Consider the following 18,491-nt stretch of genomic DNA (forward strand, 5'->3'; position numbering starts at 1 on the left):
TTATTCAACGTAATTATACTCGCTCCTTGTTCGAGAGGTTTTAAACAGAGTAGTCTACGTCTTATGCTCCAGCATCGTCACAATTTTCAAAGCTCATATCCAAAGCTAAAAAAAAAAAGTTAGTTTCCCGCTTCCTGAACGCAGCTGTCAACTAATGTCATTACGGTTTTTGTGCACCGGCGCGTCACTTCGCCTCCGTAAATAAACTAATTGAAAACCAATATTTAATACAAAAACATGATTGATATAGTGCGAAAAATCTGTTACTTACATAATCAAGTGCTTTTTTCTCTAAAAAAGCTAGAAACAGTACCAAAGAAAAAATGTGGATGACGACGAGCGTAAGTTCTTTTTGATAAAACAAAACGTGGATTATACTGGTAAGTCTTAACATTATCCATCTACTAAAACAGGAGAAGATATAATTATGATCAATTCAATTTAATTCCTTTTATTGTCGAAAACAAATTACTTTTTTTTGAGGTTATAATTTTATAATCCTAACATTCGAAGAAGTAACTTAAGTTGGTACTTATTACTAATAAAAGTAACTAGTTTTATTAACAGAAATAATAATAATATTAAAATTGTATCGTGTTCGTGTTATAACAGTGATTTAAAAGTTATACTTTATTCCGATGTTGATGTTGTTTAAATTCGCCTTATATAAGGCAGGCAAAGATCTCAGGACTATACAGTCTTGACTTTAGTAATTTAATATTCGAAAATCACGATCAAAATAGGCCTAAGCCTTGTCTTCAGTCCCTGATTGCCGCGTTTTTATTTTCATCTGTCAAAAAAAAACAAAATTTTTGTTTCTTATTGTAATTGTGTTCTTGGCTTATGTTGCGGTTGATAACTTACTATCAGCGAATGAAATGAGCAGTTTTATTATAAAACAAAGAGAACCAGTGAAATATAACCGCAGAATGGCATAGAAAAGTAAATAATTAACTCGGAAATAATTTGACAAGTTCAGATAATTAGATGACAGAAGCACTTCATGTTTACCCTGTTCATCAAGAAGTACCTATGACACAGTAGTACTCAATATCACAGAGGTCATCTACACCATTGGTAGACAAGATACATAACTTATTCAAGATAACACTTAAAACATTTAGAGGATTATAATTGGTTTACTACAAGATAACCATACTTAAAAATGATATTATATATATTATAACAGTACATAATCCCTTCTCACAGTCTCTGTTAAGTGGTGTTAATAATGTTATCTTCTCCGAATGATACTTACAATATAAGATGATGATAATATACCCTAACAATAAAAACAGAAAGAGTGTTAAGAGAGTACAGGCAAAAGATAGCCTTATTATAGTAAGCAATTTCTTCCAAATTACTCTAATCTTATTATAATTCAAGCTTCCAACGTATGGGTGATGATTATTGGTACCAACCTAACCAACAAGAGAACACCACTTGGAGAGTCACCTAGTTAAGCACTAGTAGTGAACTGTCTGACTAGAGAATAGACAGACTATTTGTTTCCCTTTAGAGCTATCACAATAGAGGATAGACAATGGACTTGATGTATCAACCCTATTAACATAAAAATCAACCACTAAGACCATTGCTAAGCGCTAATATACCTATTTTACATTTCCATACCTAGAGCTATCACTTAGAGGATAGACAATGGACTTAAAGGCACAATGCACATAAGAGCTACCATTAGGAAGGTCGCCATTGATAAGCGATAATATACCTATTTGTCATTTCCATACCTAGAGCTATCACTTAGAGGATAGACAATAGACTTGAAGGTATCAATGCAATGAATGTAAGAGCTACCACTAAGAAAGTCGCCATTGACAAGCGCTAACATATCTATTTCTCATTTCCATACCTAGAGCTTTCACTTAGAGGATAGACAATAGACTTGAAGGTATCAATGCAATGAACATAAGAGCTACCACTAGGAAGGTCGCCACTGACAAGCGCTAACATACCTATTTCTCATTTCCATACTTAGAGCTATCACTTAGAGGATAGACAATGGACTTGATGGTATCAACCTAATTAACAAAAGATCTACCACCAGGAAGGTCGCCATTGCCAAGCGCTAATATACCTATTTATCATTTCCATGCCTAGAGCTATCACTTAGAGGATAGACAATGGACTTGAAGGTATCAACACAATGAATGTAAGAGCTACCACTAAGAAAGTCGCCATTGACAAGCGCTAACATACCTATTTCTCATCTCCATACTTAGAGCTATCACTTAGAGGATAGACAATGGACTTGATGGTATGAACCATATTAACATAAGAGCTACCACGATTATGGTCGGCATTGGCAAGCGCTATATACCTATTTCTCATTTCCATACTTAGAGCTATCACTTAGAGGATAGACAATGGACTTTATGGTATGAACCCTATTAATATAAGAGCTACCACGATTATGGTCGGCATTAGCAAGCGCTATATACCTATTTCTCATTTCCATACCTAGAGCTATCACTTAGAGGATAGACAATGGACTTGATGGTATCAACTCAAATAAAATAAAGCTACCACTACAAGTATCGCCTTTTGCTAAACGCTAGTAGATAGCTAGAACATAGACCAACTATTCTTTATACTTTTATTTCCATGTTTGGTTTGTCACTTGAGGAATCGAAGATAAACCATTGAATTGTCGGGGCTTACCTACCCATGTTGAAACTCAAGATTAGACTAATGCTGAGAAACAATAGACTATTATGTCAAATTGATTATTATAAAATAATGAGAGTACAAATTCTGAAGAAATAACCGACAATTCAAAACCTAAAAGCCTCTGTTCTATTAATCAACCTCAACTGTGCTAGAAATCAAAGTATGTAATGTCAGAGATTACTTTCAAAAGAGATAACTGTACACAAGACATGGTTAGAGAATACTGCTATTAAATTCTTTCAACCAACATCATAAAATTCAAATAGCACATAAATAATAATGAATAACATTGCCCGAAGAGTGAGTAAACGAGATAGCAACAGGATCTGTGGAACAGAGACAACAGTATCAGCAGGCAACCCCACAGCCAACAGCATGAACAGAAAGCCCACAAGGAACAGTATCAGCAGGCCGCCCCACAGCCAGCAATAAAAGCAGTGATGCAACCAGTCATGATCAGCAGTGCTATAACCAGCAGTACCAGCAGCCCTACAGCCAGCAGTAGTAGCAGAGCTACAACCAGATGTATTAGCAGTCTCACAGCCATTAGTATCAACAGTGGCCCAGGCAGCAAGGCCGTTTAAGAATAGTACCTCATGAGGAGGAAGAATTCCCTATAAAGTTATAATGGGAAAATTTGCACAAGCAAATATATTTTTCAAAATTCTGGTAAAATTAATTCCGAATGTCTATCACTAAAAGTTTTAGCATTATCATTAAGACATGGGATTCAAATCCTGTCTTTGTTAATCAGGAATAACAATACTAATCTCAGTATAAATTGGGGTACCTACCTGATAATATTATAACTTCAATGAAAATTTCCTTCAAGTATTACATTCGAAATTGTAAAATATCGATACCTAGTTCGGTTAGATAGAATAGTTGCCCTTTTTATTATTAACTCATAGGTGAAAAGGAAGGAAAAATAGTTCATTAGTAACATATAACTTACATCACCATTAGCGTTTTCTGTAAATTATGTTGTTGTAGATTTATTATGTTGTTGCTGATCAGCCCAAAACACAGTTTACAATTAATATAAAAATTACAACAATAATGTCTCTCCACTTAATCAATCGGAACCAAACTGCAGTGGAGAAGTAACAATAATATTTTCATGATAAATATATGTTTATCTTATTTTTCGGTTAGTGTTGTAACGTAAATCAGGCAGGTCCCTTCACTAAATAACCTGACATATTAAATCTTCAGGATGGGTACGAGAAGTGAATCCCTGTGCAAACAACAGGATCATGTTAAGTTAGGTTAAAGGAAAGGATGATTTTTACGAACGATGATAATATACCTACACGACCGATAATTAATAAATTAATGTTATCCTTATATGTAACTGCACACCTAAGGGTAAAATATGTTTTATTCATTTATTTATTTTTTCCAGTAAATAATAGGACGTCACTATTACTGTCCTAAAAACAAATTCAATAATTATTACACTAAAGAGATAGCTGCGTAAACAATGTTACGTGTGTTAATGTGTTGTGTGTACGTTGTTCTATCATCTGATTGGTGGGTGAAAGGTTGCATAGAGGAATAGGAAAAAAATCCACAACAAGTTATATTTATTATTACCACATAAAAAAAATATACTAAATATTATTACCAAGCCCATATGGTCGATATTAGGTAATACACAATTACTTGGGCTCAGGTAATCTATTTTAATAAAAACAAAATCTTAATTATTACGAAGATAATTATCACACAAGTACATAATGTAAATGCACTTCCCCTCTTTATACTTTCAGCCTCATTTAACAATAACTTATAATAAAGAGGAAAGTTTAGTTCAGTGGTTCTGAATATTTTAATGAAAAAGGTCATTTGAATAAATGTATCAAAATTCTTACTTGTACTTATATTTGTATTTTCTCTAATCAATTTGACATGTTGTCTTAGGATTCATTTAACTACTCAATGTCGACAACAATTGCCAACTTAGCACAGGATGTTACAATCAATCTTGTGTCTGGGTGCCCTCGTCATTACCCGTTCTTCTTTATGTATTTCTTCTTTTAAGAATAAGAATAAGAATAAAATAAATTTCTTTTATGTATGTAAACAAATAATGTGTAACTTTGATAATTATTGTAGCCCTTGGTATGCCAATGAAAAATGAGTGTTATACTATATGATGAAGTCTCACAGTCCTTTCGACTATAACTATCGTTGTTGTTCAAGAGCTTCGGAAATGTGCTCTATGGTGAGGTCCCTGTGAGGCTCTTATAGCCAATCTTGATGTTGAGCTCATTCAGAAATTTGTTCTTGTGTAGTTCTTTTGTTGTGAAATTGATAGTAATGTGAAATAGGTATTTAATGTACTTGCTCAACTTCAACTTAATTATTTAGAACTATGTATCTATTCTAGTACAGTATAGTATAACCATATATTATATAACATACATAATATCGATTCCATTCTTGAGAACTGGTGAAACTTGTTTAGCGAACAGTTATTATTCTTATTGTTTTTTACATGATAATATCAAAACGTTTGGTGGAACGCCGCGCTGAGTTTATCAGGCGACGGCTGTGCCTCTCACTGCCTTTATTGGGATTAAAGTCATGGGCAGCTTAATTAGCTTTCGTGATAACAATGTACTTTATTCACTAATGAATAATCATATTATTGGTACTCGTTTCAATTTAAATGTTTCATTCCCAACTAAACTTTGAACATCTACACTGTTTAAAACCTCTCGAACAAGGAGCGAGTATAATTATGAGATTAAACGAACTTACCTGTAAGTGAAGTTCTATCTCAATTATACGAAGCTCCTTGTTCGAGAGGACTCCCTCCCTTCAATTTTAATATCCCGCCCTAAAGCTTCCACAGGTGATGGAGTTGTCCATGAAACATGCTTTAAACAGAATGACATTAGTTGACAGCTGCGTTCAGGAAGCGGGAAACTAACTTTTTTTTTTTAGCTTTGGATATGAGCTTTGAAAATTGTGACGATGCTGGAGCATAAGACGTAGACTACTCTGTTTAAAACCTCTCGAACAAGGAGCTTCGTATAATTGAGATAGAACTTCACTTACAGGTAAGTTCGTTTAATCTCATAATTATCATGGATAAACTTGTTGAAGGTCAATGTAACATTTTTGAATTTAAGTGCGTCATTTCTCAAGATGGCTGAGGAGAAGAAATGACAAGAAACTGCAACAGCAACACATCTTTTAAAAACCAATGAGGGTATACATTACAAGTTATTTAATAACTAGAGGTTTTTATCATTTAGGTAGTCATTAATCTTATAATAAGCTTTTTTACATAAAGTTAGCTTCACATGAGCTTTAAGTTCATCATCACCAGCCCATTAACGTCCCCGCTGCTGGGGCACGGGCCTTCTCTATGGATGGATAGGAAGATCGGGCCTTAAACCATCACGCGGGCCCAGTGCGGATTGATGGTTATTAACGACTGCTAATGCAGCCGGGACCAATGGCTTAGCGTGCCTTCCGAAGCACGGAGGAGCTCGAGATGAAAACTTTTTTTGTGGTCACCCATCCTATGACCGGCCTTTGCGAAAGTTGCTTAACTTCAACAATCGCAGACCGAGCGCGTTAACCGCTGCGCCACCGAGCTCCTCAAGCTTTAAGTTATTCACTGACAATTTTAAAATATTATCTGATGTTTTATTGTAAAAACGTATACATAACCCCAAAAAATATGAATTTAATTTAAATTAGGTCTAAGACGGCGCCGCGTTGTTCATAAACTTCTACTATAAATCCAGATACAAGATAGGTAATAAACAAAATGAACTATTGTCAGTAACAACAATAAATTGCCCAAGGCAATCCTGCTTGGGTCTAAATACTATTTTGTCTAATCTTTGACCTTGGTTAGATGGTTCATTGTGATTACCAGCATAGTGGATATTGCTGCCATTTCCGTCGCTTTCGACATTCTGCAATTGGTGGCTGAAGCAATAGTGTTGCCAGGTATATAATTTGTATGCGTGTCTAATTGACGAGCCGCTGTAGTGATTGTGTCTTTATTAGGTCTAGTTTATATTCATTTTTGTTTTTGGGGCATTTCTAAATTATTATCCAGTAAAATCGCATTACCTACTTGTACGCTAAGCTGATATGTTTATTTTTCTATGTCTTTCTTCGCGATTATCTAACGTACCTATCTCTTTTTTAAATCAACCTTCATCATTAATATGATTTGAATTTGACTCGGCCTACTTAAAGTACTGTTTAAGGTTGTTCACATACTTCCATGGATGCTAAAACATGTGTGGGTATTGCCCTTTTCTAATTTTAAAAACGGCCCCCTTTACCACAATAATGAAATCATTACTGAAACTGCCAGTTTGAAAATTAGAATGGCATTTTATTTAGATAACCTGAGGGTTAGCCAAATTGCAATCTATTATGACAATGAAACCTCAGTGACATTGATAAAAATTTAAATTGTGCTACATATGTACGTATATCCTATAATATATTGCTATCACTGCCGCTGTCGATTGACATCATTATTTGCAATTTGCCTAAAACCCCTAGGAAGGTACTTACCAGGTTCTAAATTTAAACATCTATAAGATATCGAAAGAAAAAATGTGACTATGACACTGCACCATACAGCCTTCAACACAAAATTTTACATCATCACGACAATGATGCAGATCATTATCAAGCTAATTATGATGATTAAAGAAAGTCTTTAGCTGATGTTTGTTTGGTTGTCTTAAAGGTTGAGGTAAAAGGTCAGGTGGGGTCAATCGCGACGTTTTGTACGTGACACGGTTCATTCGTGCGCCGTATGAGAGTCAGTGAAGTATAACATCTCGTTAATATGTGTACGGTCAGTGGCCTAATATGAGCAACCACTTGTTTTGTCAATGCCACAACAAGTATGAACGAAGTACAACTGTAAGTGAATCCTGGTGGAGACATAATCACATTTTTTTCAAAACCGTGTTAAAATTATCCGTGCTTCAACGGGAACTATCAAAACGGTCCCGGCCCATTTTCCGGTTGTTGCATGGGCAACGCCAGGTCCTTATAGCGGCTCCATATTAACACTTATATCGTGTGTCAGGGTTACTGGTCACTGGTGTCAGGGTTACTATTGAGCCGCCAAAGGCCCCTGATATGACTCGTGTAACGATTACGTACTTATATTAATAAATAGTAACCCAACGGCTTAACGTGCCTTCCGAAGGACGGATCGTCTTACTTTCGGACAATCAGATGATCAGCCTGTAATTTTCTAAACAAACTAGGGATCACAAAGAGTTTTTTTGTGATTTGTCCCCACCAGGATTCGAAACTGGGACCTCCGGATCGTGAGCCCTAAGCTCAACCACTGGACCACAGAGGCTGTTAGTATTAACACTGACACCAGGTTTGATGAGGTCGGTCATTGATATAACCCACAAAATGGAAGAAGATATCACGTTACAGAGGACAAGCCTTCCAATACATACTCGGGAGAATAAGCAGCTGAGAAAGGAAAAAATAAAAGAAAATGGAAAGAAAGACAGGGACTTGTAAACACCCCGCGCCTCTTCCCTTACGCACAGGTGAACGTTTTTGTTGGGCGCGCGCACTATCGGTGTTCCGTTAAATTGGCGGCTGTCCGGATGGCGCATGTTTACATTGTTCGTTACTTGATACGCTCCTGCGCACAGTTTTTGCAAGTGTACTGATTGTGCGCATCAAACTGTAACGCGTGGTTAACATTGCTCTGTTATGTGACTGAGTTCATGGTAATGTGGATCGTAGTGGACAAATGGACATGTTGGTATTCGTGTTCTGGTCTGATTGAAATATTGTACCAGATATTCATAATTATGTACCTACGTAGATTCTCAATTCCTAAGTCGTCATTATACAGAGTAGATTTATGTTCATTGTCTGTTTTCGGGTTATGCGAGGCACTAGTATGCAGAAGACATTTTGTTAATAAAGTGTTATTTTGACGCAACTTACTTGTTTGCTTCGGATACCAACTTTTGTTTTATGGTTGATAGGGTTACTGATACAGACTAGCCCGAAGGCAAAGAGGAGGTCTACGATGATGGAGCTCGCACGCCGAGAAGATGCCTATTCACTCTGGTCTTGAAAGTTTTCAAGTTATACCAGCTCGGAAAAAACAAACTTTGCCAGGGAATTCCACTCCTAGGCAGTGCAGATTTCATAACATGTGTAGTAGTCCACTGTTTAAAGACTTCACCGTAATATTTGCAAGCGTACCGCTTAGTCAAATTCTACGACAAGCATTTTTAACATCTTAATTTCAAAACAAAAAGCATGTCCAACTCAGTACAAAATACGTTAATGATGTCAACAACATCTTGTCATGACCACCAGAATAATTTCCTCCAACCCACAACAAGCCTACTTCCGACTTAAATTAAGAACAAGCGCATGCGTTTGACAAAGTCATGAATGAGATATTAATGGCGATAAAGACACAAAGGAGGGTCTGAACAATTCTAAAGACTAAGTGGGACAAGGTCGTTGAAGGTATAGAGAGGCATTATAATGCTACTGCAAAAAGTTTGACATGCGACTCTTACGCAACCGTACCAAATGTGATGTGAACGCGTCAGTGTACCCAATAGGGCGCGTCGCGTCGGCGTCGTGTCTTCGTGTATCTTCTGTTGTACGTGGACAGATAGATAGATATTTTCGGTTGAGACTTGCAGGGCTAGACTCCCTAGAGGATAACGTGCTGCCACAGTTGGTACTGGCCTCTTAAGATAGATATGACGAACCACATGGTGACAAAGCTAAGGGACTAACTCATCTTGCATATGGTAGAGGACACAATTTATATAATATAACATGTCTGAAATTATTTTTCCTTTACCCTGCATAAGACAGAAACAGACAATCGTTTAGCCTATATGCCCCACTACTGAACAAAGGCTCCCCTTTCATTCTTTTTTACCCTTTACGGCTTTCGGCGAAGGTTCGGTGAAGCTTTCGGTAGGCGTCAAAATCATTACGCCATCATTTTCGGACCCAGGATGGATATCGGACACGAAGTAGACCCCGAAAATCAGTAATACTCATATCAAAATTGAGAGTTATTAGTACTAGAGTTACTCAAGTTTCAAGTATCAACATTGTGTTTTCGTTTGGCATTCCATCGTGTCCTGTCATAGTTGTTCCTATAAATACTGGCCTGATATGGTAAGCTATTGCTCTACCAACATTCCAGCTGCTTGTTTATAATATCGCCAAGCAATGTTACAATTATTATGCAACTGTGAACACATGTGTGTTGTTATAGCTTGTACAAACTGGAATCTAGTGATTCAGGCGTTTTATAGGGAAGCTTGCACCGTATCAGGTCACTTCTGACATAGTTTGGTAACGATTTTATATGCCAAGGTTCGATGTTGTCAAAAGGCTTTAGCAAACGATACTGAACAGCCACCCAGTCACATGACAAGTCAGCATCGTAATAAGTGGAAATCCATGATTTCTGCATACCCCAACGGGAAAAAGACGTAATCTCATGTACGTATGTGTACCCATCCGCAATGTAACCATGTTTTCATTTACAAATCCCTTAACTGCCATTCACTATAGATTTTATATTGTATGTCAATAGATCTCCTTTCCAACATTCTAAAGGTATTTTCTAGATTTGGTTCAGCATATCCAATTGTCAAGCATTACGAAGCCAATCTCCAAAGTAAAAACAAAGCCACAGCTACCTACGTCAGGATAGACAGTTATGGAGCGACCCGTTCGCGAATATTCTTCGCCAATTCTGACCAAAAGGCTCCATTGTCTTCCATAGCAAACGCTGAACCAAGTCATCGACCTAAATTTGTGGTTCCCATAATGTTTTTGGGGTCACCACAAACTTTGGTAACCTGATAAGGCGGGCTGTATGAAGTGTTTTTTGGACTAATCATAAGTGCTGATGTAAAAAAGTGTTAATTTCGTGTTCATTGAATATTGACGCGATGTGGAATTAACTCGGTTGGAAGAGGTATAAATCTCTAAGAAAAAATATTCCGGATTCGTTTCACAAACGTCTCAGGGAAATTTAGGAAATCCTTTATTTTTTAAACGGTTTTATTTAGCTCAACTCGTCATCTACGTTTCTCTCTTCATTCTATTGATGTTCAGTGAACTTATATTTCGTATCTGTATGTCTGCAAGTATTTAGTCTTCGTCATTACTCATTACAATAAGTTTTTGATCACGCCCATAACAGATGACTTGTAGAACGGTTAAGTTATGATGTGTTTCCGCTTTTCAGCATCCTTTATAGAATTAAAATTAATTCAAAGCTCAAACTAGCCTATTGATATGACACTCACCAGTGACCTTTCCAAATTGTTTACACAAAACAAATTCCTTGACATGTTCAAATCGATCTCCACACCACTTCCACGTACTTCGACCATATTGGGAGCAGCCTTGATCTTAGACGGGTCGTGTAAAAATGCACCTCTACACAAACCTATATTTGGTCCTACGACAGGCTGTTGAGTCATATTTTGAAATGCTCTCTCGTGTTCTGACAACCTGGTACATGCGTAGTAATTCTCATACCCGTAACCCTACTGGGGTTACAAACAACTCAAGACACTTTTGGACTTTTTATCGTAAAATTATTCCAATAAATTAATTTATTTCGGTCTGAACATGTATCTTTTACATTTTCTACGTCCGCTGAGCATTTTGAAAGTGCTCTAATTGTCATGATCTAGTTCTATTTCGTAGATTTTCGGTAAAAACAAATAAGTTTAGTAACATATAGAGCATGTAAATCTGCAAAAATATGCAGCTTAGTGCAATAATTGATTCTTTAGTTACTACTTAAGCATTTTATTTATTTTTAAAGTTTGCACCGTTAGAAGTTTAACAAGTAGGTGCTTACTATTTTTCAGATACCAAGTCCAGACATCAACATCAATGGATTTTTTTTCAAGTCAGTCTGCTCTCAAACGCATTGTGTTACAAGTGCGTGCGTTTTAGCTTCTATTTGCATACATTCAATTCTTAAGTACTAGGTTTATTGTAGTCTGGGTTTTGTTCCTGAGTACTGTTATTTCTGAGAAGTTTTTGTTTAAAGTGGGTAAGTTCACGGTCCACAGTTAAACAGATGTTCAAATAGTAGCAAACGTGGCTTCTAAGTAGGTATTTGTAAAAACGTATTTGTACATTTTTTTTCTTTATAAAATAGTACTTAGATGGAAAGGTATTAACTAGATTTTTTAGTTTAGGTATCAATAAATAATGGTGGATAGGTAGATAAATAAATAAATAAAAAAATCTATCAATTTCAACATTAAGCAATTGCTCACGCCGTTTTGACGCTAATAAATATCTGAACTCTGAACTGTTTTAACATCGGCTTCTGAAACTCTAAATTATGTACGTGACAATTTACCCGTCAATATTAATTATGATGCAAAAGGCGAGATACCTCTACCTGTACCCTTATTATTATCCAAGGCAACATGCTACCCGCGTTTCCTTTTAAATCAATTCCCAATTCATAACCATAATCATCTTCATTCAAAACACTGTGATCAACTTAAAAGTAATTGGACTATGATTACGAACCATTTTTGCCCACGCGTGGGCGCCATATTGTATAACTGGTCCAATCTTTGCTGCCATATTGGTGAGGAATGCGGTCTGGTCCTCGACTCCTCTTACGGCTTCAGAACTATTGACTTGTATGACTTGTATGGATAGGTCGTCCCAAGTCCGTTTACTTTTTAGATCTTTGATTTGACTTTGTTCTGATGGCGTAGTTTTGTTTGAAGGATTATTTTGATTGTGTATCTGCTAGTGTATGTTCAGATCCTTATTTGTTATTATTATCAACGGCAATTAATATTGTTAGTAACATTATTTTGTTACTTTAATTTACTGCTCCTTCAATCAACAAAAACTGTTAATTTGAGCAGTTCAAGTGTACCTAGCTTAATAGGTAGTAGTGACTAGTATACCTAGTAAAGGATTTCTAGTGCTCCAAAGCGACAACTGTCAGACTTTTCAGCTTAATTGCAAATTCAGACATGTCCACTTTTATACTTTCTCTAAATTCATCCATATTCTTACACGTAATGACAGTTACGGAGTATTTTTGACGCGCCTTTTTGTAGGTTTGACTCAGTAAATCAGCAAAATATACTTCAATATCCTCCTCCCACGATCTCACTAAATAGTGAAACGTGAAACCTGAAGTGGCACACGCTTGCGGAGCAAACTGTTATAGCCTGTTTATGTACCTAGTCAATATTGAGACATGAAACATTTATGTCTTTAAGCGACAACTTGTACTAAACGACGGAAAGTTTATTGGGTGTGACTTTGCAATTTATAGGCGTTTTTATGTTGCAAAAAGATCATAAAGACGTTAGTAACATCGACTTGGCGGAAAAGGAAATTGACGATTATAACACTAGACATCCCGATAAGGCTATAAATGATAGACCAGTGTTGAACCAGGAACGACATAGTATCAACATAGGCAATGTTTGGACGATTAAGAGCTAAAAATGGCCGTTGCAAATTATGCTGGGGGACTATTTTGGTTTTATTGCTGTCATTTAGTCTTAAGTCATTTGACTAGATAATTTAATGTATTAATAAGCTACACAAACATAAATGTTATATCTACTAGAGCCACAGAATCATATATATAGTCGACCCCGGTACTGGACTTGCATCACTTAAATGAGTTATTAACACAGTCGGCTCGACTATTATACGGAAATACGGTACAGTACCTATCACATAGGTATAACAGAAAACTTAGGTGACGCGAACGTGGGTGTTCAATTCATCTTGCGATAGATGTAACGCTAATTAGCCCAAACGTGAATTTACGTACGTTACTGATTTTGGTTTTTATTGTACCAAAATAATGACTTATACATTATGTTTATCCGTTATTGTGTTTTAATTTTTAAAATAATGACTTACCGTTCGAAATAAGAACATCATCAATGTTACATTATTATTACCTTGTAGAATATTTCTGTGCCATGTAAGGGTTGTCAAGAATCCTAAAAAACGATAACCTAAATTCAGAATATGTAATTTTTACATATCTGCCCATAACGTCCGTATTATCTAACTCGTTTCCTCTCTCAATTCCAGAGCGTCTCGACCAAGACGATGGCTGTCATATGGACAAAGCCGAGCGTGATGACTACGTGAGTCTCAACACCGGCCTTCGCAAGACTGACTTCTCCGATACCTTCTACGGTGGCAGGAAGACTTCTCTCGAAGAAAAATCCACCAGAGGCAGCCCAGAACGCGTCATTAGCACTGAAAACAACGACTCTCCAAGCAAGAGTCTCAGGGCGGCAAGAGAACTAAACGAGTCTTCAACAAAAACCATCAGATCCCGCCAAGCCAGCCGCATTCCTCACTCCCCAGTGAGAAACAGAACCCCAAGTCGTGGTAACACACCCAGTCCTAAACATACTCCGAATCCAATCCAAACGTCACCAAAATTAACTCCCAAGTTGCCCCCAACGGCGAGAAATACTTGGAGCGGACGTACAGCTCCTAATCAAGTCAAGTCTAAAGCCAGACCAACAATTGGAGCTGATACTTTCGACAACCCAAATAAATCTCCCAAAGCAAAACCTAAAGGAACACCTCAGAATGATGCGTTTAAAAGGAATTCGCCTTTGAGAGCTAGCAGCGTAACTTTAAGGTCCCCACCGAACCAAAACCAAAAACCCTTAAGTCCTCTTTTAGAACAGATCCTCAGGTCTGCAGAAGCCGCGAAGGACGACGCAACTGTCTTAGAAAAGATGAAGGAAATTATCAGAACTTATTCTAAGGGTGATGATTCCTTATCAAGGACTAGTTCTAAAGACTCAGATTATGCGGATTTCACGTCTGCCTGGGTGATGTCTGATGGAAAGTTGGAGAGGTCTACTAGTACAAGACAACTGGCTGCACCGAGGAAAGACCCCAGGAACGGAGCTTCAAGAATACCAGCTCCGGTGTCCATCGGCTGCAGGAGGTCGACTTCGACGTCACAGTTTCAATGACAGGGAAGTTCGCAAGATAGCGACGAGTATTCACCCAAGTGACAGGGCAAGTGGTAAACTTGAAGAAGTACCTATAAGGGAGAATGTCTATTGGTTGTGTGTTAAGGTTTCCGATGGTGTCACAAAGACTATAAATGAAAGTGTAAGGTTCCGTATAGTTGGCAATATACAGGCTGTTTTGGAAGACGTTTTTTGATGGATATAGTTGTAGTTATAAGTGGAGTAAATTATATAGAGGTTGCTGTAAAAGACAGAATTATTCAAGTCCACATTATGCCTATAATAATATGTATTTATCGATTAGATAGTATACCACATATCTATGACGGTAGTTATTTTAGCTCTTTCGAATTTTAAACTTTGATAAATGACAAAATATTGCGATTTTTAAAATAGTAGTAGTATTTTAAAATTTTCATGATAGTGTTAGCATTCTAATGTAGTACTAATTTCTATAGTAGAATAGAAAATTTGTACTAACAGTAACACTACTAAAATTCTACACTATAAGAGACGGAAGAAGAATAGGGATTTGGGTTGTTTTAAGAAGATAAAATGAAGAAGGAGAAGAGATGTAAGAAGGAAGAAGGTCTACTAAGAGATGGTGCTAAAAGAAAGTTATCTTACTTTGACTAAACTTTTAGTTAATTTAATTTTACGAAAAAAACGAACGTTTATTTCTTAGGTTAAGTTTTATATTTTGATTAAAATATTATTATAACATTAATCTTTGTTTGATCAGAATTTAAAAATAAATGATTGAAACAAGATAATAATGTTTAGTACTTTAAGTACCTTACGTCTGAAATGACAATTTTAAAGTTAAGTTTTATAACTTACTTATTTTATTTTCGTCTTGATTTATACTCCCGGAAATTACTTACTAAAAATGTAAAAGTATAAAAAAGCCTTACTTAATTAAAAAAGCATTTTGGTATTGCATTTAACGAAATATCATTCCATTTACGCCGGGATTTTGGCAATTATTTTTTTCAGTAATCTCATTTGTTGGAGGGTTGTGAAAGGTATAGAGCTTATAATAAAAAATAGTGTTTTCTGTAAAAAAAAGGTAATATGGCAAACGAGTGGAACTTGATACATCCAAGACTTACCTCATGATAGTATACGGAAGAGATGTAAAAATAAAAATATTTTTTCACTCACAATTAAAAAGTATAAATCTTATTGCCATATACCGTCCGGATTATAATATATTATGACTTTAGATGAAGCTTCGTTCATAATAATGTATAATTTAATGTGTCTATTAAATTAGTGTTCGAAGTGAAATTTTGTCATTCTACGCTGTTGCATGCTATTTTATATCCTTGGCTATTTTTAAGTTGCTATCTTTGACTACTTAACGCTATTTTTAAATAATTATACATATCTGCTAGGTAGAATAAAGAAATATTAATTAAAATGGAAACTTATGAACAGACTAACTTACAGAATTCACGTCAATAGTTTATGTTTTATAATATTCCAAAGTAAAATTTTACAAATATTATTTTTTATTAAATGTAATTTTATTTAAAAGTAGCGTTATTATAAAGATATGACTTTAAGCTAAAATATAATTTTAAGTTATAAAGCTCTGCCCTCACGGTCGTCTTTTCACTTAGTACTAACTTAGTTATTACTAAAATAAATTACTTAGTGGAAAGGTGTAAATTTTTGGTAATATTTATGGTCATTTTCTTGTTGATTATATTTTATTTAATTTAAATTAAAAATTAACTTACATTTACAAACATAGCTACCAAAGCCCCTTCTAGAGTATACCTATATTATAGAAGGAGTTTTTTGTCGTGTGGATTGCCAGATTCTATCGTGTGGGTTGTGAGGTGGATAACCAATTGCTACCTTAATGATTGCTACATACATTATAATAAAGAAAATCTACAATTTGACCTGGTGTCTTCTGATTTTGCAATATAAGGGTGGTATTAATAAACTAATCTCATCTTCGAGACTACCCTCAAGATCATGTCAATATGACAGTTCTCATATAAAAACAGACTTGAGGGCAGTCTCAGCTGAGATTCGTTTATTAATACCACCCTAGGTTTCCTTACAACTTCTTGACAAGTTAACATAAAATGTCCATAAGTAATTACTTAATTTTTCGTCGCTACACAGCCGATAAGCTTTGACGTGTAATGCAAGTATAATTTAGAGGCTAAGTCTTAGCTACTTAGTTAAGTTTCGTTTCTTCTTCGACATAATGTTACCAGTGACTATGCCATAGAAATTGTTATATTTCACTGAATAAACAATAAGACAACATTCTTGATGTTTCAATTATAACGGCCTCCGTGGTCCAGTGATTGAGCGTTGGGCTCACGATCCGGAAGTCCTGGGTTCGAATCCTGATGTGGACATATCACCAAAATCACTTTGTGATCCCTAGATTGGTTAGGACATTACAGGCTCAGTACCTGATTGTCCGAAAGTAAGACGGCTTCGGAAGGCACGTTAAGCCGTTGGTCCCGGTTACTACTTACTGATGTATGTACGTAGTCGTTACATGAGCTGGCTTAATAGTAGACTTAATTTTTTTCAAACAATTTTAACCATAAACTCATTCATAATACCTTGTCACACAATAATTTCGATTATTCAATAAAGAAAGCCACCGACCCGTTTCTGTTCCCGCCAAAAAAGTCCGTAGAGATCATATAGACATGTTCTTTATGGTCAGCTGTCGATTCCCGTCAGAGCTGTCAAGAAAGAAAACCAAACATTCAGCCGTCAACTCGCCTTGCTTGCCATCACCTGGTCCATTAGCCACCACAGCCACGATGGTGACTCTGACGATCTAGCATGGGGAGCAAGACCCCGCGGCTGCTGGTAGCACACTTCTGGGAGACAGCCTTCTTCGTGCTCATTATATTCGCCGCATATCTTGCCATCAGGGGCATTGTCCGCGCAATAAGGGGCTGCCTATAGCTCCGTAAGTAAGTTGTTACTATTTTTCTATCACATTGTTTTAGGTTTACGCGGTTATTATCATAATTAAAACACATAATAACGGGTTCTTACCATATCAAAAACACGGTTATTATCATAATTTAAACACATAATAACGGGTTCTTACCGCGTTTAAATCAGGGATATGAGACTCCCGATATTTCGACACTGTTGCAAGTGCCATGAACAAGCAGCAAAAACAAGCATACATAATCAAGCGGCAAAGAAAGAGGGTAGACAGATAAATGTCTGCCCGTAGAAAATTATGGATCTACCTACTCCACTCCAATCTCATCAGTCATCCCGTGATCATGGCACTTGCAACAGTGTCGAAGTATCGGAGTCTCATATTCCTGATTTAAACGCGGTAAGAACCCGTTATTATGTGTTTTTTCTATCACATTTATTTCAGCACGGTATTGATATTGCTATCCTTGTCTCGGACGCATACGTCATCTAAATACAGAGCAAGACAGTCGCTCAATGCAGGACGGTCTGCCTGTAAAGAGTGATGGTGTGTTGCCGAGCCAAATCATGGCAGTATACAAGAGGTGTACTCTAGCACGATCCGCGCTTCGGATGGCAAATTAAGCAGTCAATACCGGCTAATATAAACTTAGTATGTAGTCGTCACATGAGTCATGTCAGGGACCTTTAGCGGCTAAATAGTAATTACTTACCTTGACACTTACAACTCAGAAGAAGAAGATCAATTTTCTGTTTTGGCTACATGCATAGATCAGCTGTCATCCTGTGGCACACCAGCTTGTTTCACAAACGGTGAGCGCCGATTCA

The 18,491-nt window shown here is 36.4% G+C and overlaps 1 protein-coding gene across 1 annotated transcript in view; it reads left to right on the forward strand.

Moving 5' to 3' along the window:
* LOC126376208 (GAS2-like protein pickled eggs) overlaps positions 1-17,012 on the forward strand; it is a 140,606-nt gene extending 123,594 nt beyond the window's left edge. The window contains exon 5 of the mRNA XM_050023461.1: positions 13,816-17,012. Coding sequence (XP_049879418.1) covers positions 13,816-14,723 — 908 coding nt within the window. The 3' untranslated portion in view covers positions 14,724-17,012. The remainder of the gene's footprint in view (positions 1-13,815) is intronic.
* The last annotated feature ends 1,479 nt before the right edge of the window (positions 17,013-18,491 follow it).

The sequence above is a fragment of the Pectinophora gossypiella genome, chromosome 20 (genome assembly GCF_024362695.1).
Source record: "Pectinophora gossypiella chromosome 20, ilPecGoss1.1, whole genome shotgun sequence".
Taxonomy (NCBI): Eukaryota; Metazoa; Arthropoda; class Insecta; order Lepidoptera; family Gelechiidae; genus Pectinophora; species Pectinophora gossypiella.